Raw genomic sequence first — 25,879 nt, 5'->3', positions numbered from 1 at the left:
AGATGAAGCCTGGACCTCTTTAGAGGTCAGTCTAGTTTGTCCTTTTCTTTCTGGCAGACACTATATTTTCAATTTTGGACACTTGAGTCTGTATTATTTTAAAATACTCTTGAGAATTGCTTTGGCATCCAGTTCTGTATCTGATAACGTTACTTTAAAAAATCTTGAATGTTTGTCTTTTACAAAAACTGTTATTCTGATTTTTTAAAACATTTTAATTCTTATGGTTGGAAGCAAAAATAGTTGTTCACATATAATGATAATTTCTATTTGATTAATCTTACAAAGTATATTAGTACATATCTCTTCAGATTTAGTTACTTAATTTAAAAAAACAAGCCAGCTTCTCTCTTTTCATGTTTCACAAGCATAAAACCTAATATTTACAGGCGTTTTCCCAAGAATATTTGCCTAATCTTTGCTCAGGTGAATTCATTACTATTTTCTGTGTATATTGAAAGATTTGCGAACATGTTTTCTATTTGAATGTTGTCATGTAAAATAAGATTCAAACGTGATTTAATAGTGGCATGATCAACTCCTTTTATTTTTCCCCAGGAGGATAGCAAACAAGCACAGTTTTTAGCCTTGGCAGTTGTATACTTTATCTCTGTTCTTATGGTCTCGAAGTACAGAGACATTTTGGAACCCCAAAATGAAAGGCATAGCCAGTCTTTTAAGGAAACTGGTAGTGAAAGCGGGAATTTATCACTCCCTGGTAAGTTTCTGTATTTTATTATCTGGCATCCAAAGTTCAAGTAAAACATTACCTACTTATGATAGTTAAAGTATTGATTCTGGAATTTATGTATAAAGTGAGAGTATGTATTTATTTTTACTAATAACCAAATATTTTAATTTAAGTACCATGTAGTTAATTGCAATTGGGAGATTGTTTCTGTTCTTTAAGTAAACCATCTATTTGAAAGATGAGAAAATGTTATTCATTTTTTTTAAAAAATTATTTATTTATTTATTTATTTATTTATTTACACTTTTTATTTTTGGCTGCATTGGGTCTTCATTGCTGCGTGCGGGCTTTCTCTAGTTGTGGCGAGCAGGGGCTACTCTTTGTTGTGGTGCGCGGGCTTCTCATCGTGGTGACTTCTCTTGTTGCGGAGCACAGGCTCTAGGCCTGCGGGCTTCAGTAGCTGTGGCTCGTGGGCTGTAGAGCGCAGGCTCAGTGGTTGCGGCGCGTGGGCTTAATTGCTCTGCGGCATGTGGGATCTTCCTGGACCAGGGCTCGAACCCGTGTCCCCTGCATTGGCAGGCAGATTCTTAACCACTGAACCACCACGGAAGCCTGAGAAAATGTATTCTTTACAAATAAAATATTAAACATTTTTGTTTAACTCTGCATTTGTTGTAAAGAATAAATAACTTAGGGCTTCCCTGGTGGCGCAGTGGTTGAGAGTCCGCCTGCCGATGCAGGGGACACGGGTTTGTGCCCCAGTCTGGGAAGATCCCACATGCCGCGGAGCGGCTGGGCCTGTGAGCCATGGCCACTGAGCCTGCATGTCCGGAGCCTGTGCTCCGCAACGGGAGAGGCCACAATAGTGAGAGGCCTGTGTACCGCAAAAAAACAAAAAAGAAAAGAATAAATAACTTATATTCTTTTATGAGACAGATTTGTTAACAAATACCTGTAATAATTGGAGTTATAAAATTAGCTGCCAGTTATAGGGAAAGTTATAAAATTAGCTGCCAGTTATAGAGAAGCAGGTATTGTAGTTATAGAAGTAGCTGCTACCCAACAGAGGTGATTTATTTATCCAATCAATATTCATTCAGTGCCTCCTAGGTACTTGTTCATTATTAATGAACAAAAGAAAAAAAAGTCTGCCCTCCTGGAGCTTGAATTCTAGTGAGAGGAAGTAGAAAATAAGTACATGTAATAAATAAATTGTATAGTATTGATTATTTTAGAAGGTGTTAAGTCCTAAGAAAAGAAAAATTGAATGGGGAAAATTATCAGGAATGACCAGGAGAAAGGGGGTATGGATTTTCACTCTAAGGAGAATGAGAAATTATTGGAGGGTTTTGAGTACAGGAGTTAGAATTGATATATGTTTTTAAAAGTAACACTTGGGATTCTGTTTTAAGAATACACCCTACAGGGCAAGAAAAACCAATGTTTTAGTTATGTACTGCTGTGTTACATGTTACCTCGAAGCTAAAACTCACAACTGTTTTAATCTTGTTATCATGACTCTATGAATTTGATTCAGATAAGTCACAGTGGTAATGATTCATCCCTGCTCCAGACGTTGTTTGCTGGGGTTGGAAAGTCCGAAATGGCTTTTCTCCTCATTAATCTAGTGCCTCAGCTAGAATGGCTCCAAGAGCTAGGGCTGAATGACTGAAATGGCTAAGCTGGGGTTGTATGTGTGGGGCCTTGCTACTTGTTCTCAGATGAATTCCTTGGTTTTACTCCATTAGTTTGGAGGTCCTCTATCTCTTTATATGGTCTCTCTACATATGCTCTCCAACCAGGTAGTCAGATTGTTTACAGAGGTGTTCAGAGATTCTGAGAATGCACAAATTGCCTGATCTTAAGCTTGGGCACAGAACTGGCCCACTTCTACCACATTCGGTTGGTTACAGTGAGTCAGGCCCAGCCCAGACTCAACGACTTCTCACGGGGGTGAATACCAGGAAGCATGGCCAATAGAATCATTAATGTCACAGTCTTAACATAGCCAGTTAGGAGGATATTGCAATAACCTAGGCAAGAGGTAATTTTGGGGGTGGACTAGGGTGTAGCTGTAGGGCTAGTGAGAAGCAGTCAGATTCTGGATATATTTTGATAGTGAGAAAACAGGATTTTAAAGTATTAGCTGTGGATATGCAAAAGATGGAAGGTAGTCAAGAATGATTATATGGTGCACTTGGATAGGCTGAAGGTGAAACATACTAAGGGAAGAAGATAAGAAATTCAGTTTCCAACATGTTGAGTTTGCGATGTCTTTTAGACATATAAAAGAAGATGCAGAGTAGGCAGTTATATAGTACAGTCTGAATTTTATTTATTTGTGTATTTATTTATTGAAATAGTGGTATTTAAAACTTTGAGAGTTAATGAGACCACCAAGGAAATAAATGTTGATAGAGAAGATCAAAGGATTAAGAACTGAGTACTAAGTCCCTTCAAGTTAAGAAATCCAGGAGAAAAAGAAGTGCAGGAGGTAAGGAAGGAACAACAGTAAGGTAGTAGATGAAAAACCAGAAGAGCATGGTGTCCTGTAAGCCAAGTGAAAAAAGTATTGTCACGTTGGAGAGAATAATCAGTTGCTGCTGCTATGTCAAGTGCTGTTAGGACTGAGAACTTGACCATTGGATTTAGCAAGCTGCAGCATTTTTGTTGGAATGGAGTGAACACCTGATTGGAGGGAATGAAAATCAAGTAGAAAAGGTGATGCTCCCTGTTGAACTAGATTTTAAGGACCATTGAATTATTCAAGCATTTAGGAGTGGTAACGAGTGTTCTAGCAGTGGAAACCATGATTGAGGTAGAGGTAATTATTGGTGTTGTAAAGTATTATGTGTTATGCCATGAGTAGCAGGAGATAAAGTTGGAGTTGAATAGTCATCTGAAAAATACTTATTGACTACCTACTACTTGCCAGGCATTGTTGTAGGCTCAGGCATTGTCATAGGTGCTGGAGATGAAGTGTTAAAGAATGTAAATTCCCTGCCCTGATAAAGTTTACAACTTAGCCAACTCATATTATTGAAGAACCTTGCACTTTATCCTAAGGATTTTGGACTTTTTCATATAGGCCAATGGCTTTCAACCTTGTGTTGCTACCCATTGGTATGTCATATTCAGTTTGGGGGTTTCTAAGATATTTTGTTATTATTTATTATTATGTATTATTATTTTATTAAACCATCTGATTATTTACTGACTACATTTTATAGATTATTTAGTTTGTTTTTTACCTTTAAGAACATGCTGTATATTTCATAATTTAAAATAATTAGGACTGAGTGTATCTTTTTAAAACGAGTTGTAAATTTTTTTATTCATACTTTTCTTCTTTTTCTGGGTAAGATACAGAAAACTCACCAGCAGCACTCAGTCCATTAACTCCAGCATCCATGGAAGAATCTGAAAGTGCATCATCTGCTCGAAGGAGGGACTCAGGCATTGGGGAAGAAATGGCTACTGGTTTAGGAAGCAATGTGGATGCAGCTCCTCCTGTAGCACCTCCAAGTGTCAGTGCAGGCCCAGATGCCATCAGTGAGGTGCTGTGCACTCTTTCTTCAGAAGTCAGTAAATCTCAGGAAACAAAAAGCGATGGAGAAAATGAATTGGATAACAAGGCTGCACCATCAGTTCCAGTTTCAAAAAATATCAATGTGAAGGACATTCTCCGAAGCTTGGTTAACATACCAGGAGATGGAGTCACAGTGGATCCTGCCCTTTTGCCACCAGCCTGCCTTGGAGCTCTTGGTGATCTATCTGTTGAGCAGCCTGTGCAGTTCAGATCTTTTGACAGGTACTGTAAATAGTCTTTAAATATATAAATTATAAGGATTTAAAGGTTATAAATATATAAATTTATAAATATATAAATTTATTGGAATATAGTTGCTTTACAATGTTGTGTTAGTTTATACTGTACGGCAAAGTGAATCAGCTATAGGTATACATATATCCCCTCTTTTTTGGATTTCCTTCTCATTTAGGTCACCACGGAGCACTGAGTAGAGTTCCCTGTGCTCTACAGTAGGTTCTCATGAGTTTATAAATATATAAATTATAAGGATTTAAAGGTTAAACAAGAATTTAACTTTGTTAAATTTTGTAGCTTCAACATTTAAAAGGGATGTTTCGATATAGTTTTAAAAATTATAAGGATATTTTGTTGTATATCATTTCAAATTTTTATTTATCAACATAATTATTAAGATTGTTTAAGAATAATTTTAATATTACATTGGCAAGTTGTATATTAAATAATTTTTTTCTTCGTTTGTTACAACTTAGAAATCACCTATATTTACAAATGTTTACCTTTCATTCCCCTGCTGTCGGTACTGTGCCAGCCTTTGTGAAAAAAAGTGGGAATCTGTGGATTCCGACAGATTCAGGAATTCAACAAAGTGTTCAGAGTCTTGCCAGCTTGAAAAAGCTAACTATAGATTCCTGACTTCGTTGGTTCTGCTGTCCTAAGAAACCTTTGGGCAATTTGCTTGAAATTTTTCTTTATATTAAATTTTCTGAAATTCTGCCTGTAAGACATGTATGTATCAGAGTTGTCAAGCATATTCTTTTTCAAAAGTCAATATTTTTATCTGAAAACAATCTCTACCTTATAGAAAAGTTGCCAGTTAAAAGAAATTTTATTTTTCATGAATCTGTTGAGGGAAAATTGATATAGTACTCCACACCTGTTGAATATTTTATTGTATATTTTCTACATAACCACAATACATTCATCAAAATAAGGAAATTAACATTGATATAATATTAATACTACCTTCACATCTTGAAATACCTTTCAAATTTCACTAATTTTCTCGGTAACGCTCTTTATAGTAGAAGGATCGAATTCAGACTTATGTGTTGTGTTTTGTTGTATCTCTTTATCCTCCTTCAATTTGGAAGAACAGTTCTTTAGTCTTTCCTTAAATTTAATGACCTGGACATTCAGAAGATGAGAGCCCAGCTGTTTTGTATATTGTCCTTCAGTTTAGATTTGTCTAATTAGTGTCCTGGGGATTAGATTCAAGTTAAAGCATCTTTGGAAGTAATATCACAGAAGTGATGCTGTTCTTCCTGTTGTATTCTAACAAGTGGCACATGGCTTTATCTCATTTCTGGTGATACTCATTCTGATCATTTATAAAAATGGTATTTTCTGGGTTTCTCCACTGTTAAGGTACTCCCTGGGAAGAGGGGTTTAGAAACTTATCCTCCTCATCAAATGAATTCAGTACATTCATCATATGGCCTTACAGTTTCATACTTTATAGAATGAATTATCATATTATTGTTGTTGTTTTTATTGATGCTCAGATTGTCTCTGATTTGGCCAGTGGGATTTCTTTCCAGTTGGCTTCTGTTTTCTTTTGACATATCCTCATCATAATTTCCCTCTGTCTGGTTATTTATTTCTTTGTGTCTCCAGTTCTCTGTATTTCATCTCATCTCCTAGTTTTCTACTTCAGACTTGCTGGCACATTAGATGTCCAAGCTGGTTAGAATTACTTATATAATTAATAGGCTCTGAAAGAACACAGGGAATGTATGATTTTAATGGAAAAGCTTTTTGCCATCATCCTCTCTCATCTCACTTCCTCTACCTCTGTTTAAAGATTAGGTCAATGTCCTGGAATGATGAGATTGACAGAGTCTAAATTCCAGGTAAATAGCATATTGGTACATGTCTAATGTGACATTATAGATACAGTGGCTGCTAGATTCAGATGTCTTTTTCTTTTTTATTAGTCTTTATAATATAGGAGTTAGAATATTGACTCTAGAAATCAGATGAAACTGTGTTTGAGTTCTGGCTCTGTTACTTATTAGTGAATTTGGACAAATTACCTCATCCTCCTGAGCCTCAATTTCCTTATCCTTATACTGTGCAATACTATACAGCTATTAAAGAGAAAAAAAGCAGAACAATATGTACTGGTGTGAAATGATATTGAAGATATATTAATCTATAACACTTAGCATGAAGAAATCCAGAAATTTAAAAGATGATACCTAGTCTTAATGAGGGTATGAAGAAACACTTTTATATTGTTGAGAGGGCATATTGGTACAATTTATCTGAGGGAAAATTGGCAGTTAATTAAAATTTAAAATATGTAAACCTAATTATATAAGTTTATACAGAAGATATATGCAAGTATAAAATGTTTTCTTTCTGCAAGAGGAATTTCATAATTAAGCTAATACCTATTGAGCTTTTACCCTGTGAAGGTGTATTAAAGTGCATTTTTTAGATAGATAGGTAGGTAGGTGGATAGATAGATACTGTTTTTATTCTTACTTTACAGATGATGAAGCCTGAGGCACAGGGAAAGTAAATAAATGCCTTAAGCTTTTGTGCTAATAAATGGTGGAGCTAAAATTTAAACCATGGCCACTGGACTCTAAATCCTGTCATTTGGCTGTGCTATGCAAGCGTAGTTGCCAATTAGTTAAGAATTGGTTACATGTGTTGTTTCCTAGGAATATAGTAAATAACTATGCAGCCACTAATGAGAGAAAAGCACAACTGATGTATTGATGTAAAATGATGTTGAAGATACATTATTAAATGGAAAAAGCGGAGAACAGTTTAGTTTGGAATTTATGATCTTTTGAAAAAATAGATATATATGTTCCCATATGCTTCAAAAAATTTATAACGAACTGCAATGGCTATATTTTGAAGGAGAAGAGGTGTAAATGATTAGGTTTTTTCTAATATGCACAATTTTTATAAATTTGTTTAAATTTGTATTAATCTTAGATTGAATAGTGAGAATAACTTAAGGGTAGATTTTTACATTTAATAAATCTTACTAATATACTCAAAGTTGTTTCCTTATAAATTCCCCGAATTTCATGTATTTTGGGACTTATTTCTTTTCAAATAGCATAGAAATGGTCTATGCCTTAGTGATACCTTCAGTGAGTAGGTTACAAATTTATTTAAGAAACTGTGCACAGGGAATACATTTTAAAGGGGTTTATTGAAATAGGAAACAAAGGGGAATTTTGGTGATAGCATTTTTCAGGAGGTTATTTGGAACTTCCATGTCTGGTATGCATTTAACATACTATCTGATGGCAAGCAAACTGCTCTGTTTTTCCCCCCTCTTTTTCTTAGCAAGAGATACCTTTTGAAATACTATTTTCATGCAGCTTTAGACCAGAGGAATATCTTTGAGAATTTCAAAGCATCCTTCTGATCATGTATTTATCTCTGGAATGCTGTGTCAGAAATCACAACTCTCCTCATATCTTAAGAATTATCAACTTCCAAGCAGTAGCTGGAACGTTTAGAGTAACAGCTACATGAGTGGAACCTTGCTGAAAGGCTGCCAGGTTGTGGGCCTTTGTGGATGGCAAGGTGTTTGTGTTCATTCCCATGCCAAAATACTTGCTCTTATCTAATTTGAAGATCCTCTCTGGTGATTAGCGAATGCCAGGGATTTATCTTAATAAAGTTCAAGGGCTTGTCTGGCTTTTTAGCTAGATCCTTAGGGACTAAAGTACTAGGCTTAAAATATTCTTTTCTCCTTTAGTGAACTATTTGCATGTTAAAGAAAATAGCATTTATGTGAAAGTTTGTGATAATTCAAACTGATATAATTCTGAAATGGAACTTCTGAACCTTAGTGGTCTGGAAGACATTGTTGCTTTCTGTCGTTACTCAATAAAAAGAAATCTTTAAAAAAGTATCCCTAGTTCAGGTAAGAAAAAAAAAGTCAGGTGTTTACACTCTCTATCTCTGGAGGCTTAGGAAAATTACTTCTTTCTCATCTGTAAAATGGGGATAATAATATGTAGTACTTACCTCATGGGTTGTTATAAATATAAATAATTCCCTCATAGGTTGTTATAAATATAAATAACCTAATTCATATATGTCCTTAGCATAGTGCTCACAAATACTGATTATTCATTAAAGTTGGTGAGTATAAAGAAAAAAAGCAATATGTGAAATTTTGTACTTTAATATTTGGTTTGTAATTGAAAGTTTGGAAAAATAGCTTACATAACTAAAAGACTTACCTGTCTTCCAAATTTTTTATGCCAAAAAAGTTTGAAGTGCTTTTTGTTAAAATTGATGGCTGATATTAAAAATTCAGTAATTTGTTTCTTGAAAATTAACAAGGATTTCAATTTGTCTTTTAAATAGAAACTTAAGCTGTAGCCTGAGAACAATGCCATTTTTTTTTTTTTTTTGCGGTATGCGGGCCTCTCACTGTTGTGGCCTCTCCTGTTGCGGAGCACAGGCTCTGGACGTGTGGGCTCAGTGGCCATGGCTCACGGGCCCAGCCGCTCCGCGGCATGTGGGATCCTCCCGGACCAGGGCACGAACCTGTGTCCCCTGCATCGGCAGGTGGACTCTCAACCACTGCACCACCAGGGAAGCCCCAAACAATGCCATTTTATTAAAACTTTAAGACATGCTTTACTAGTTTAGATTTACACTTTCATACATGATAAATATGATAGCTTAAAGATCCCCCTGTGTTGAAGATTTTAGTCTTGTACACAGAAATTTTATAATTTAACAATAGTAAAAACAGTTGGAATGAAAATATCCTGAAATCTGCCTACTGCTTAATGTCCTTTTAAGTGAATCTTTGTTACTGAATTTTCTTTGTTTTTATGTGGCCCAAAGCTAAAGTATTATTATGTTACTTCCTCAGTGATGATTTGAATCAGTCATTGAATTTGGACATTGATTAATTTTATTTTTCTATTATGTACTAAGTACATAGCTGGGCTAAAGAATGCAATTTTTCCATTTCTGAGCGAATATATTTTTGTATTTTAGTAGTAGTAGTACATATATAATTTTATATCTTGGAAATCTTTATTACCATTGCTAATAGATGATTATAATATAGAATTACCTTTAAATATTAATATGATTGTGGTGATGGTTGCACAATTCTATGAACATTCTAAAAACCATTTAATAGTATACTGTACATGAATAAATTGTATGGAATGTGAATTATATCTCAGTAAAACGTAAAGGTCAGTATGAGGAAACAGTTCAAATTAGAGGCTCTTGTTTAGATAAACCCAGAATTGCGGGACAGTTCTGCCATTTACCTTGGCAAGTTACTTTACCTTTCTGAGGTTTACTTTTAAAATTTTCTTAAATGGAGTTAATTTGTATGTTAGGATTGTTTTGTGAATTGAGTAATAATTCTTGGCATATTGTCAGTGCTTAATCGTAGCATTCATTAATAATTTATTGAGTTTATATAATAGGATCATGTAGAAGCACAAAGAATAGTGAACTCTGACTTGGCAATCTGGGGAGGCTTACCTTTGAGCAAGGTTTTGAAAGGTGAGAAGGAAGTTTGCTGGCAAGCAGGACTAAGAGGAAGGCATCTTGGTAGAGAAATAGCACATACAGAGGACTGGAGTTGTGAAAGCATGTACATGCTCAGTTCAAGAACCATAACAGCATATTGCAGTAGTGTGTAAGGAGTGCTAGTTAAATGTAAGTTCATATAGGAAGCCACACTTCAGATGTGTCAGGAATGGGAATATGTGAAAGATATTGGACAATAAATATTTACTGATCTGAAATAAAGTATAGCTATTATTCATGGTTGAAAACATTATTAATGGCAGTTGTTTAAAGGAATAGAAATGAGGTCAAGTTCTTTTGTTATCTTTTATTAACTGTGCCATCTTGGACACATAGAGATTGTGCATATTATGGGACACCTGTGGTAAACATTTTTTTTTTGTTACCAGCTTTCCAACATTTTATTATGAAAATGTTCAAACATACAGAGAAGTTGCAAGAATTGTACACTGAACACCCAGAGGCCCACCACTGAGATTCTGCAATTAGCCTTTAACTGTTCGCTTCATCATACAGTTCTCCATACAGCCATCTCTCTATTCATCAGTCATTCTTATTTTTCTGATGCATTTCAGAGTAAGTCGCATACATCAGATCACTTCACTCAAATATTTCAGGCGCAGACCTCTAACCAGACATCAATACTGTTTTTAAGGTAAAATGTACGTACAACAACAGGCACAAATTTTTAAGTATGCCATTTGATGAGTTTTGACAAATTAAACACCGGTGTAACCTAAATTTCCAATCAAGATATCATCAGTTTTGGAAGTTCCTTCGTGCTCCTTCTCAGCCAACGCCTGTCTCCACCCCCCACAGGCAATTATTGTTCTATTTTTTTTAAACAATAGATTAGTTTTGTCTTTTCTAGAACTTCATGTAAAAGGAAATACAAAATTTATGTTCCTCTGTATACGGCTTCCTTCACTCAACATAATGCTTTTGAGATTCATACGTGTTATGTTAATCAGTAGTTTGTATCTTTTTATTGCTGGATATTATTCCATTGTAAAAACACACCACCATATTTTTATTCATTTTTCTGCTTAAAGGATTCTGGGCTATTTCCAGTTTTTGGCTCTTATCAGTAAAGCTGTCTGAATGTTATTGTACCTGTTTTTTGTGGACTTCAGTTATCTGGAGGAAATTTCTAAGAGTGGAATTGCTGGTACCTAGAGTGGGTGTATGGCTTAAGTTTCAAATATAGAAAAAGCAATTTCACTTTTCTAAATGTTAATTTCTGTTGCTCCTATCAGTACTTGCCTATTGTATGAGTAAACTAAATCTTGCTAGTTCTTTCTTTTGTGAACAAACATCAAAGTAAATTTTCCATATTCCCCCCCACCCCCGTCCCCCCAAAATAGGTTACTAGGAAATAGGTAGCTAGAGATTTTCTTAAACAACAGGCTTGTAAATATTTGCCCCATGGTAGGTAATATACAAATTACATTTTTTATTGTTTTCTGAATGTGCTACCAGCACACGTGTGTACACACACACACACACACACACACACACACACACACACACACACACACACACACACACACACATGCACGTGCGCACAGAGGGGGTCATCTCCTCCCCCTAAAGTCAATAATCTTCATCCGATATAAGCTACCATGATTTAAGCACACCATTTTGGATTGAGGGTTCAGGTGGCTGTTGCTTCTATTTTTTAGTGTATAGTTAACATTGGCAGTCACCCTTATAATGATGTGACACCAGCTACCCCCAAGTACATTGAATAAGCCATGCCTAGCACAAGAGAACTTGATTTAATTGGCAACAGTGTTTGCTGTCACATGATAGGCACTGAAGTAAAACGAAACCTATTTCACTTTGTATTATCTCTTTTTGATGTAACAATAAAAACAAAATGTATTTTTAAAGTGCTGGAATTATATAATTTTCACTGTCGAATACATATATCGGGATCAAGTATCTAAGTAACTTTATTTAGGAACTGAATACTTTAAAGCTGTTAAGGGAGTACTTGAAGCTTGCAGTTACAATATTGTCAACAAAAGATGTGATTAAATAAATTGAATGTTGAAGACTTTAGGCTTATGGTTAATACCAGCTAATTAAAAGTAAGCACTGCTGTGGGAGTGCATTATATATCAGCTGTCCTCTTTACCTCATTAACTGGGTTTTTGCATGTTTATGGAGCTAACTTCAATTAAAAATGCCTTTTAAGTTATGCCTATTAAGGTCTTTTAGTTACTATTTTGGTATAAAGTATTACACTTAAATGAAATGGGTATATCGTAAATACCTGTGTTTGAGTTAATACCCAAGATGAACAAATTTGATTATTTGATATTTTTACATCTAGGTTTTATGCCTATGCATTGTTTTTTCTATGTAATATAAGACAGTCTACAAGAGTTAAAAAGTAAAACTTTGGTTGTATACATGTTAAAAAATTGTTCATACCTGCATTTTCTTACCTTATAAGACTTCTAAGGTTTTATCATTTCAACTTAGTGGTGCTTTAAAATCCTTACAGAAACATGTTGAGTTTTCTGCTTCACTTCTGAGGTTAAGAAAAAGTTAATTAATTTTCCACTTGAATGCCAAATTCCTTTTTTCCTATATACCTTTGGTTATATTTTAAGGTGGATAATTAAAGATGATCCTAACTTTAAAGAATATTGTAAATATAAATTGAAATGTTAAAATTGATTATTATGTTTCTGTAGAACATTGTCTTGATTCTAAAAAAATGAAGTATAGATAACTGTGAACACCACTGAAGAGATTTCTTATTGAGAGTATATTCTAAGTTGTACATCAAAATAGAGATAAGAAAAAATTAGGAAAAAGAAGTTGGTGTCCTATTTTGAAATTCATGTAATTAACTTATCTTCTGTATTTTAAAATTTATTTACTTTCTTTATTACAGAAGTGTCATCGTGGCAACAAAAAAATCAGCAGTCTTACCTTCCACACTTACAAGTATACCTACCAATGCTGTCAGTGTGGTTTCTTCAGTAGATTCAGCCCAAGCCTCAGATGTTGGGGGAGAATCACCTGGTGAGTTTGTTATCAGCGATTTCAACAAAAAAGTTCTTAATCCCATTGCAAAGCTTAGGATTTTTGATTAAGTTAAGTTTTGTTTGGCATATTTTAAATGATTATGCTTTTGTATTATGTTGTTGATTATTTGATGATTTTCTGAATAAATTTGAGTACTATGAAATAAATTAAATCAAGGATTTTAATACTTTCTCCACTTAAACATAGTAGTGTATGACAAATTGGATGCTGCTGGTTGGGTGGATGAATGAATGACAGATTTATTAAAATACTTTTTTCCTTTCCTTTCACTTGAGAAGATGTGTATAGATAGTGGTTAATACGAGAAAGTTTTGCTGACATTTGTTCTTTTAATCTGGTTATCAGTTGCCAAATGTTTATGTGGTATCCAGTACTTTGCTTTCTCTTGCATAGTTTTTTTTTTTTTTTTTTTTTTTTTTTTTTTGCGGTATGCGGGCCTCTCACTGTTGTGGCCTCCCCCGTTGCGGAGCACAGGCTCCGGACGCGCAGGCTCAGCGGCCATGGCTCACGGGCCCAGCCGCTCCGCGGCATATGGGATCCTCCCAGACCGGGGCACGAACCCGTATCCCCTGCATCGGCAGGCGGACTCTCAACCACTTGCGCCACCAGGGAGGCCCTTGCATAGTTTTTGAATTAGATGCTTGGAAAGGGAATGCTGCCCTCATGTCTATCATCATTCTAGCATTAGTCATAGTAGTTCAATAACTCTTACTACAATTTGATTTTTGCCCTGTCTCTCTCTCTCTCTATTCCTTCCAAATGTAAAAGCCTTTTGGTGCACATGTATGGGTGCAAGATCCTAAATCCCTAGATGTTGATTGGAAGCTCAGTGATAATAGCAGGTGAACCTGAAGACTATGTGATATGAAAAAGACCAAGTTAGGACAAAGGGAATATTATTTTATATAAGTAGTATTTTTCTAAGTGTTGTGCTATTTCATTAAAACAAAAAAACAAACAAAAAACTAAAAAAAAAAAAATTAATCCCCCAAAGGATTCATTCTTTCTTGTTCTCTAGGATGAGATTAATGAAAAATAAAAGGAGTTTTGAAGGAATGACTAGGTGGATTATGTTAAAATCAGAAATAATATTTTTCCTTCATCTTTTGAGACATCTCAGGCTTCCTATCCAGTGTTCTACCTTTATTTGGTAAACTAGTATATCTCAGAGACTTTTGCCGCTAACTTGATGTTTCTACTAGCCAGTTGTCAGGGACATTTAATTTTTCCTTTCTGTGTACTATGTATCATGTGTTCCAGAAACAAAGACTAGGATTAAAAAAAATTATTTATTTAAATTTACTTGGTTGTGGGTTTTAGTTGTGGCAAGCAGGCTCCTTAGTTGCGGCATGTGGGCTCCTTAGTTGTGGCATGTGAACTCTTAGTTGTGGCATGCATGTGGGATCTAGTTCCCTGACCAGGGATCGAACTTGGGCCCCCTGCATCGGGAGCGTGGAGTCTTAACCACTGCACCACCAGGGAAGTCCCAGGATTGTTTATTTCTTTTGTCTTTGCTGTTTTTCTTTTTCCTTTCATTGTAGTTATTTTACTTGTGCTAACAAAAACTTTTTTTTCAAATCTTAAATGTGATTAATTCTTTACAAATTTCTTAGTGTTAAGTGATAATAGAAAATGCTCACAGTAGGTTAAGTAAAAAAAAATTACATGCGATACTTTACATGCTATGTAATCATAACTATGTGAAGTATGTATATACTTTTCATACATGGAAAAAGCAAGGAAATGTACTCTGAAGTTACTTGATTATTTCCATGAATTAATGGAAATTTTGATTTTCAAAATTTTTAATTTTAGTATATTTTCCAAAAATTTATCAGTAATCCTGTATTATTTTTATAATTAGGAAAAAATAGTTGTTGAAGAAAAATATCCACAAGGAGACCAAAAGCTGCAGTGGTAGTAGACAGTTTTGTGCTGCCTTGTTTTTTACTTTATTAAAACACTTTTAAAAATTAATATACCTTATATTTTAGGTCAGTTTTAGTTTATAGAAAAATAGAAAGGAAAATAGAGAGTTCCCATATATGCTCTCAACCTCACCCTCTTTGCATTTCTCTGTTGTTAACATATTGCAATAGTGTGGTATATTTGTTACATTTTGTTTTTCATCATTCATTGTCTTAGTGAGAAACAATAAAGGAAAGTAAGTGTAGAACTCCAGCAAAATTTCCTCTTCTTTATTTCCTTCATCATTATACTCTGATACTTTTTTTTTTTTTTTTTTTTTTTTTTTACTTTGGAGAAGAAGCAATTTGGGGATCTATCTTGGGCTGGTTACACAAATTTCTGTTCTTCCACCTCCATCCAAAGGCCTTAAAAAAAATCAACTGTGATTTTTCTAGACGAGCCCCTGTTGGGAAAAAGGCAGATGTTACTAATATCTATGAAACTTTCTGCTGTCTTTTAAATTCAGTAATAGTGAATTCCTAATAACTTCCCAGAGCATAGGTAGTAAATTCAGAGGTTCACAGTACACTGAGTAAAATATTATCATCTTATTTTGAATATATTACCCTTTAATTTCAGTTTATGGGGCAAGGTAAATAGGATCCTCTGGTTGCTTTTAAATATATTTTTCAAAATTCATGCAGTCTTTGACTTATTTCAATAAAGCCAGAAAAAATGTTAAACAAGTAAATAACATTGGTACAAGGGAAAGAAAAAAAAATTCATGTGGTCTTCAGAAGAGATAAGAAACAGAAAGAAAGCTGATATATGAGTAATATTTGATATAAAACAGTATAACAAATTTCTTTCTGAAGCCACTGTGTATTTTCCAGTAAATTCATTATAATGTAAAATACCCTGAAGAACCATATGCAGAATTACAGAATAATTTGCTATCTTGAAGACTATCGTATTTATTGCTAAAACCCCACAAAACCCTGTATCCAGCCCATAATGTACCCTTTTCCCCTTCTTATTTAAATTTTGTATAATTTGTGGTGGTAGTGTTTCTCAAATAGTTCCCAGTTTTTTCTATTTTGGGGTAGAATTTGTAGTTTATTTCCTTTATCTTAGCTCCCTTTATTTAAAAAAAATCCATTCCTTTCTAAAAATGACTTACGTCATTCTGAGTTGTTCTTGTGATGATGGACTTTATTTTTGTCACTTGTTTTGATTTCCATACCTGACTTTTCCTTTCCTCTTCCTCTGTCACTAGGCTCTTGTTGTCACTTATATGGTATCTCGATTTTAGTTTATTACTTCCATTCCATTGATTGCTGCCATGAACATTACTGCCTTGATAAGAAATCTAACCCAATTGAGTGTTTTCAGTCATCCTATTTCTTGCTCTCCTACAGCCCCATTTTTCGTGCTTTTACCCTACTATACTTGCCCTTGTAGTCTGTTCTCTTTTCACTTGGAATCCAAACAAATAGTTATCTCTCTGCCGTCAATATTTTTAGCTGATAGATTTTTGTTTTCTTTTTGGTAGATCTCTTGATTTAAGTTATTTGCCATTAAAAAAAATAGGCTGGGCTTCCCTGGTGGCGCAGTGGTTGAGAGTCCGCCTGCCAATGCAGGGGACACGGGTTCATGCCCTGGTCCGGGAGGATCCCACATGCTGCAGAGCGGCTGGGCCCGTGAGCCATGGCCGCTGAGCCTGCGCAGATCCCACATGCTGCTGAGCGGCTGGGCCCGTGAGCCATGGCCGCTGAGCCTGCGCGTCCAGAGCCTGTGCTCCGTAAAGGGAGAGGCCACAGCAGTGAGAGGCCCGCGTACCGCAAAAAAAAAAAAAAAAAAAAAAAAAATAGGCTATACAGTATATCAAAGCTTATATGCTGCTTCTGGTTCAAGCAAGATTTGGGAAAAATGATTTGTGGATGAATTGATTGCTATTGTGATTACATGCTGAGCTGGGCAGTTTATTCTTGCAGATCTGGGTAAGTTAGGTATTATTCTTGGTTTGATCTTGGATTATATTCTTTATATGAAAGTACAGTTAATATCTGTCTCTGTGGACCATAAACCTTTGTGTCTTGGGATGACTTCAGTTCTGAATTTTATAGTGAGTCAGCAACAAAAAGTGAACTGCTCATATTTAGTAATAGATTATTGGTTAATAAAAAAATATACTTGAGGGCTTCCCTGGTGGCGCAGTGGTTGAGAGTCCGCCTGCCGATGCAGGGGACACGGGTTCGTACCCCAGTCCGGGAAGATCCCACATGCCATGGAGCAGCTGGGCCTGTGAGCCATGGCCGCTTAGCCTGCGCATCCGGAGCCTGTGCTCCGCAACGGGAGAGGCCACAACAGTGAGAGGCCCGCGTACCACCAAAAAAAAAAAAAAAAAAAAAAAAAAAAAATATATATATATATATATATATATATATATATATATATACTTGATAGTACATTAGCAAAAATGGGAACTTCCTTGGAAGAAACCATGTGAACAGAAAACATAAAATATGAGTTTTGTAGCAGAAAATTTTAAAGTATTTGGAAATTTTGATATCAAAACGGGATTCCTACGTTTTACGTGTGGCACAATTAAAGACAAACTAGGACTGGATCCCAGAAAAAGAATGAGAGCTTGTCAACTTATGTGAGGTCAAAGATTTTTTTGTCAAAACATTACCGCCCAAATAATTTTATAATTTTGTGAAAAAACTAAGGATTTGTAAATACATTTTATTTATTTATTTATTTATTCTTAAAATTTATTTTTTATTTTTATTTTTGGCTGCGTTGGGTCTTTGTTGCTGTGCGTGGGCTTTCTCTAGTTGAGGCGAGTGGGGGCTACTCTTTGTTGCAGTGCGTGGGCTTCTCATGGCAGTGGCTTCTCTTGTTGGGGAGCACGGGCTCTAGGCGCGCTGTCTTCAGTAGTTGTGGCATGTGAGTTCTAGAGCGCAGGCTCAGTAGTTGTGGTGCACGGGCTGAGTTGCTCCGCGACATGTGAGATCTTCCCAGGCCCGGGCTCGAACTCTTGTCCCCTGCATTGGCAGGCGGATTCTTAACCACTGTGCCACCAGGGAAGCCCTGGAAATACATTTTAAAACAGTGTACATTATTAAAACTATGATCGGTATTGAGGTTTTGACTCATACAAATTTCAGATTTTAGTTTGAATAATGTTTCTTAGCTTTTGTAGCATTTTATTAGCAAAAAGGTGTAATATAATAATAATGGCAAACCTTTCGTAAGAAGTGGTAAAAGATTCATCAGAAAAAACAAGGTTTGCCCTTTGTGTACGCATATTTATTTATAAAGAGCACTAAAAGAGAAAATAGAGTTTTTAGTAAATATATCAAAATCTGTAAACTTTAGTTACTCATTAGTAAGGGTTTAATTGTCCAGACTACAATATGTGTTAAGATGCAGTTACTCTTTTTTCAGATATCCTGTGGTGTTTTCAAATACGTTTGATTTGCAAAGCATAAACGATTAAAACAAAATTGAAGCTAACCCAATGAAGGAACTAAATAGACTGTTCTTAAGTAATTTATGTGCTGAGTGTTTGCTAATTTGCAAAATTTAACAGTTACACTACTTACCAGAGTATTAGGCTCTACTGTGTATCAGAGCCATGCATATTATAATTTAGTATGCTTATTTTTAATGTTGAAGGAAAATTTTGATTCTTTGCTTTATATAGTCTTTGACCCAAGAGGCTTATCTTTACTTATCCAATAAAAGTTTCTTTTATTTAATGAAGAATTTTAACTGGGCATATAGACTATCCCTCCCTGAATTGGTGTGGAATGGGTGGGGAGGGAAAGAGGGAGAAAAGGGGAGAGAGGGCAATTAAAAAAATAACCGTGTTTAGGGATTAAATATTGACATTTGTATTAATAGTACTTTTTTGCAAAGGACATTATTTATGTAGACCCTTAGGGACCTTGAATTAACAATCGGCTATTCCCTGGATAGATGCTAGACAGATGATCTATTTACATTTTCCCTTTTGTTCTTTTAAATGTCTGGAAGACTGTCAGTTTGAAGGAGCCAGTTTATCAGTGCAAGGATAAGGAAAAGATAAGTCAGTACCATTCCATATGTTGGAAGTAGCTTCTGAATTTACATGTGTGATCACTTGTTGAAAATATTTTTATTGTTAAATTGATTAAAAACAAATTTGTTATAAATTTATGATTTTTAATCTGAGTTGAAAAATGCTGAATGTATTTGGAAGTTACATTTTTCTGTCTGGTAGGAATGAAGGTCAACCTGGTGTGAAATTACTGATATATTTAGTTTATTTTTTATGTGATTTTTTTTTTTCCTTAAAACAATTGCTAGTTGATTCACTTATCTTTGTTGGTAATGTATCTTCTTATGATTTGAAAATATCACTTTATAAAAAATCCCTTTCTGCTATAGTCTTTTTAAGGTTTGAAAATTGGCATTTCTAGGGTAGTGTCAAGAAAGCGTTTTTGTTAGTTTCATTTAGAGCCACCAATGCTCCTTGACTTTTTCAAATTTTGATATATATATTTCAGCTCATTAAAATTAGTCTCAATTTGTGCAGTAAAAGCTAATGTTGTTTTAAACTGCTGTCTGAAGCCTCATACAAACATTTTCTTGCAATTTATTCTCTTTTTAAGCAGATGGGGCCTTATGTGTTCCTTTTCATCAACTTCAGAAAAGCTCAAGAAAAAATACCAGTTAGACCTTTTAGAGAAAATACCTGATATACTGTAAATAAATATGGTTTTTAAAAAACTACCACTAGAAAAATAAAGCTCAGAAATAATTCATTAATTACTGGTAATAGAAGTCAGTAGCCAACCGTGGTTCAATGATCTTATTGCTGTCAAGAATTTAGAAAATTGCAGGTGTCATTAACTGAGTGTAATAACACTATTTGGTCTCTGAAGTACTTCATTGAGTGTTATGTAGGAATAGGAGGATTGGTCCTCCTATTGTCAGAAATACCACATACTGAAGAGTAAAAAAAATTTTCAATTTCAGCTTGTCTTGCCCTCTAGTTTGAAATTTTATTGTGAGAAATGCAAAAATGGAAATCTTTTAATGGCGAAATGGGAATTGATCTATGTACTTTAAAAAATTGTCAGCATGAAAAAATGTGTACATACGTTAACTTCATTTTAAAATTAATCCTGTGCATTAAGATAGATTCCATTCAGTTTGTTAGAGTTTTTATGTATAATTAGTTCTTGCTTGAGCAGAGTGGTAAGGATGGGTGGAAGGTCAGCAAGAAACTATAATCCCAGTAAAAAGAAGAGTCAACTCTAATTATCAATGGAAGGGGAAGAAAATGTGTTGAGGAAAAGAGAGATTCACTGTGGATAAGTTCATCTTGTTGTGGGAATATGCTCACTCTAAGAGACAGGCTCAGTAATTACGCAGAGGTTAATTGTGGAAGATTGCTGCAGTGCCCTCTCTCCAAAGGAACCAAGCCTGTGGGGGATAAAGTAGTCCAGATTTCCAGATCCTTCTGTTTGGCTGAGAACTGTAATCAGAACCGCTGATTATTGATCAAATTCTGCCTAAAGACCGAGCATGTTTCAGGGAAGGTCAAGTTGTCCCAGATTTTGCTGTTTCTTAATCAGTTAAATCTACAGAACCCCTGATTAGAGCCTGGCTTTGTTTATCTATATCCAGAATTAACTTTGCCTTAGTTAAAAGAGGCAGTTGAATCGAAGGGCCCAGATAAAATTGAAGTGAGCCTTAGAAAATTGTGGGAGTGGTGTGAGGCAGTGTGACAGGCTGTAGAGGACAGTGGCTAGGTTTACCAAATGTTTATGGCCATGGGTTATTTTATACCAATCTGATAAATGAAGCTGTTAGAAATCCACTTTTTATAGAAGTTAAATCCGGGATTGGTTTCTAGACTTCTCAAAAGAATTTACCTTTGGTTTCTTTCTTAAGTTTTTATGGTGAATTTTTTAAAAGGCACTTTATAAGCTTCATCTCATTTAAGTTACCTATGTTTAATGTCATGTGAATAATTGTTGAAAATTTGGGTGTCTTTTCAGCCTGAAGTACAGACTAAAGGGAAACATGATAACTTCCTTTCAGTATTTTAAAGGCAATCCTAGAGTAGCAGCGTAAGAAGGGAAGCTGTCACTCACTGTGTGTTTACTGTGGTACAGGCTCTAACTACGTTAATCCTTGAAATAATTCGGTGAAGTAGGTATCGCTGTTAATTTTACAGATGAAGAAAATAAGGCACAGAGAGCTTAAGTAACTTTCCCAAGGTCACACAGCTAGTAAATGGCAGAACCCTTACTGTTTCCCGAAACATTTCAACCCTATAACCTCTTAAGGGTAGTTGTTATCAAAGAAACTGGCCTGATATTGATAGAGCTAGGATTCAATTTGAAAATGGTTGTGAGTGGCTGATGAGGAAGTGTTTTCTGCTAGTGTAGAACACCTTTTCTAAAAAAGATGGTAATGGAAATTATGTGAGAATTTGATGGTTGAGGTAGCTTGAGAGGTTAGCAGCGTTTCCTTCAGATGTGGAAGAGAAAGGCTCTGGTCTTGGATGACCTGGCATTTCTTTTTGAAAGCAGGAAGAGAAATAGTTTTCAGGCTGAGACAAGTGGAGGAACTTTTTATACTTATTATGGGAATTTAATAAGTTAGTAATATATAAATATAAGGCTCTACTAAAAATGGATAGCATGAATCACAGATACATAGTAGGATCCCTCAGAAGAGCTCTAGACTTTTTTTTTCTGTAGTACCTTGCAGAAATTTGGGAAACATTGGAGAATCTTCTTTATCTTAGGTGCTTTGCATTTTAAAATTTAAATATCCTAACAACCCTGTTACAAATTTGGTGATATTCCTATTTTCTGTATCATGCTGGTATAGATGGTTTAAAGGGAAGATTATAGAATTCTCTGTGGCAAAAAATCACTACAAACTTAGGAAGAATTTATAATGAATGATAAAAGCTAACTGTCATAATTATATAGAATGCATACTTAGGAAAATATTCTCATGAAAATACTCAAAAGGTCAGAACAGTCATTTATGTTTCCTGTTTTGTTTCCAGTAAATTGGGAAAATACGTTCAATTTTATTAGTAATCAAAGAAGTGTAAATTTGTTTTTTCTTTCTTCAGGGTAATTTAGCAATATGTATCAACATTTAAAGTGTGTGTTTATTGACTTCTAGGAAGTTACTTCAAGAATATAAAGGAGTGTATATAGATTTATATAAGCATATACAAAACAGTGTTTATTGTAAAAAATTGGGAACAGCTCAGATGAGCGTCCCTGAATTGGGGTTGGTCTGATGTTTCCTCATGATTAGAAACAGATATTTCTTTGGTAGCAATATTATGGAACAGACAGAGAATCTAATCACATGGCACACAATTTTGATTTGTCAAAATGCTGATGGTGACCACTTTCGTCACTTGATTAAAGTACAACTGCCAGGTTTCTATATTGTAAAGTTAATCTTTCCCTTTTGTAATTAATAAGTGTTTTGTGGAGAGGTATTTTGAAATTATTTAAATATCCGGTTCCCCAGACTGTTAATTTATCATATCAGTATGGCCTCATGGCTTCCTATTTTATTGGATGTGTTACAGTCAGTTACTATCATTATTTATTTTGATGCTCAAATTGTCTCTATTTTGGTTGGTGGGAGTCCCTTGAAGTTGGCTTCTGTGCCATCGTGACATATCCTATCATTCCTTGGCCATTTCCTTGCTTTCTACAAAAGAAAACTTGATGTTTCAAACTCATTTTGCTTTTCTTCCACTGTTACTGAATTAGCTATTTCTGATTTATTTATTTAGTGGAGAATAGTATTTAGAAGCCAATATCTGGACATTAGGTGTTAGGGTATTGCTGCTCCCAGGTTTTCTCAGTGGACAGAGCTAGCGACTATATATATAGGTATGTATGTGAATGAGAGTATATATTTTATATACAGGCATACCTTGGAGATAATTGTGAATTTTGGTTCCAGACCACCGCAATAAAGCGACTATCACCAAGTGAGTCACATGAATTTTTTTTGTTTCCCAGTTCATGTATAAGTTGTTTACACTATGCTGTAGACTATTAAGTGTATAAAGCATTATGTCTAAAAATACCATATGCATACCTTAATTTAAAAATACTTTATTACTAAAAAATGCTAATCATCATCTGAGCCTTCAGTGAGTCATGATAATATTTTTGCAGTAGTAACATCAGAGATCACAGATGGCCATAATAAATATAATAATAATGAAAAAGTTTGAAATATTGTGAGGATCACCAAAATGTGATGCAGAGACATGAAGTGAGCAAATGCTATTGGAAAAATGACACTGATAGACTTGCTTGATGCAGGGTTGCTACAAACCTTCAATTTGTAAAAAACACAATTTGTTAAAAAAAATGCAGCTATTGTGCTTCACTTTTTTTTTTTTTTTTTGTGGTACGCAGGCCTCTCATTGTTGTGGCCTCTCCCGTTGTGGGGCATGGGCTCCGGACGCACAGGCTCAGCGGCCATGGCTCACGGGCCCAGCCGCTCCGCGGCATGTGGGATCCTCCCGGACCGGGGCACGAACCCATGTCCCCTGCATCGGCAGGTGGACTCTCAACCACTGCGCCACCAGGGAAGCCCTGTGCTTCACTTTATTGTGCTTTGCAGATATAGTGTGGTGTTTTTTGTTGGTTTGTTTTAAGAAACTGAACATTTGTGGCAACCCTATGTTGTCAGATGATTTTGTATGCACTGGGAAACCAAAACATTTGTGTGATTTGCTTTATTGTGATATTCACTTTGTTGTGGTCTGGAACCAAACCCAACATATCTCCGAGGTATACCTGTATTCAGACAGTATATTTATATTAATTATTCAACGGTTTTTCCTTTAGTTTATGTAATCTTGAGGTTTTACATTGGCAACATAATGAATTCAAAGAGTTACACAATTCCTCCTTCTTTAGTCATTTACCAAATTTCAGATTTGATTCTGCTGCTGCGTTCTTGATTTTATCCACTGTGTTTTCTCACAATTAGATTTCAACTTCTGGCTGACTACAGTTGCTAAGATGCCTTTGTAAAATGCATTAATTTGAGAGATGTTACCATGTAGAAAAATGTGCACCTTACCACGATGAAATAGGTTGTCTGGAAAAGAATTCTTACTTAAAGATTTATTAAATTCTGGTTCTTTTAAAATAAGCCCATGATTGCTGTCTTTCTCTGCCCAGCTTCATCTAAAGTCTGTGTCCATATTCTCCAGCCAAAGATCCCAGTAGTAAACCTTTGGTTGAATGAGTCAGTGAGGGAGAATGCACACAGTGAAACTTGGGGCATCTCAGGAATAGTGTTAGAAAAGATTTATTATAGGATTTGAGCTTGCATGTAAGTGCAAAGAACAGAGTCTGAAAGGATATATTCCAAATTGCTGATAGTGGCTGCCTTTGGAGAGGGACTGGGACTAGGAGGGTTTGTGCAAACACTGCTGAATTTAAAAATATGGATGTGTTCGTGCTTTGTGTAATTAAAAAATAACTAGAAAAAAATGATGATTTTGGGGAGGGGTTAAGGAAGTGGGGCTTTCTTCTGAATTGGATACTGTCAGAAAGCGTGGCTAATTCTATGATTAAATATCCTAATAAATCTTACCTAGAATCATGGAAGACTTGCATGAGGCTAAAGCTCTAATTTGTAAAGAAACAGCAATCTTTCATATTAAGATTTGGGGTGTTTGACCATCTTTGTTATTTGGCTGAAGTTCATGTTTTTGTCTGCTGGGGCATGATTACAGAGTGGTATTGTTTTATGTTGATTCATCATGGTCATGGCGTGGCTTTGTCTGATGTTGCTGTTTTATGAAATTGTTTATATTCAGGGAGAGAATAACAAGACCTAGCTGTGGGCTCTAAGCCAGCTCTTAACAACACCAGGGCCTAGTTGACATTACAGGGCCAGCTCCCAGATGTCAAAGAGGCCGCTTTTCTACCTTCTCATCTGTTTCTACCATCTTTCTTTCTACATCCTAGGTGAACATTTCTTCTTCTATCGTTCTTTTATCTTTCTGTCCACACTACTTTGTCTCCTTGAGGTGTTCCCAGGCTACCCATGCCTGAAGTTTTAAGAATAGATCAAAAGAATCTGACCTCTGATAGTGCATCCTGATAGGTTCCAGAATCCTTTGAGACCCTCTTCCCTCCTTGTCTATAAGCTTTGCATCTTTGTTTCATTTGCTTCAATATGTTTGCTGCCTTTCTTGGTCTACCTTTCTATAGAATTGTGATGGGATTTCAGTCTGCTCTAATACTAACTTGGTGCCCTTTTAGGACACTACTTTCAGAAAGAGAAACTTTACTTCTTGGATTGCAGCTGCAAGCAAGTTGTGCACACCTCCTTTGCCTATACCGTCCAGGTTGTTAGAATATCATCCCAGTTGGATTCCAGTGACTCTTACGGTCCCTGTGTCCGAGAGGGGCATTTGACACTGTGTGTGTCCATTCTTTTCTTCCTTCTCCCTATTACTGTCCTTAGAAAGAAAATGGCTCTTCTGTTTCTTCAGGTCCTACTCCTAGCTTAAATTGAATGCTTTTCGATCCCATATATCCTGATTCTTAAATGGGAACTTTATTTTTCCCCTACTTTCTTGAGCTTTTTAGAACTCTTCAAGCCTCAGTAAATTATCCTCCAAATTAGTCTTCTAGACTTTTTCAGTATTTCTCATAATGTGTGTTGTTTCTGTGCCTATCCATTCTTTGACTCTGTCAGAGTTAATTTCCTGGTAATTATTTTTCTCTTGCCAAGTAAAATTTATAAGCACAGTTATTTGTTGA

The 25,879-nt window shown here is 35.4% G+C and overlaps 1 protein-coding gene across 2 annotated transcripts in view; it reads left to right on the top strand.

The window, feature by feature from the left end:
* Positions 1–25,879, top strand: part of LRBA (LPS responsive beige-like anchor protein) — a 767,039-nt gene that overhangs the window by 194,962 nt on the left and 546,198 nt on the right. For both annotated transcript variants that reach the window (XM_060116154.1, XM_060116148.1), the window contains exons 29-31: positions 559–718; positions 4,055–4,502; positions 12,976–13,106. In XM_060116154.1, coding sequence (XP_059972137.1) covers positions 559–718; positions 4,055–4,502; positions 12,976–13,106 — 739 coding nt within the window. The remainder of the gene's footprint in view (positions 1–558; positions 719–4,054; positions 4,503–12,975; positions 13,107–25,879) is intronic.

The sequence above is a fragment of the Mesoplodon densirostris genome, chromosome 1 (assembly GCF_025265405.1).
Source record: "Mesoplodon densirostris isolate mMesDen1 chromosome 1, mMesDen1 primary haplotype, whole genome shotgun sequence".
NCBI lineage: Eukaryota > Metazoa > Chordata > Mammalia > Artiodactyla > Ziphiidae > Mesoplodon > Mesoplodon densirostris.
The sequence above is the reverse complement of the archived record's forward strand: the minus strand, read 5'-3'. Positions and strand labels throughout refer to the sequence as shown.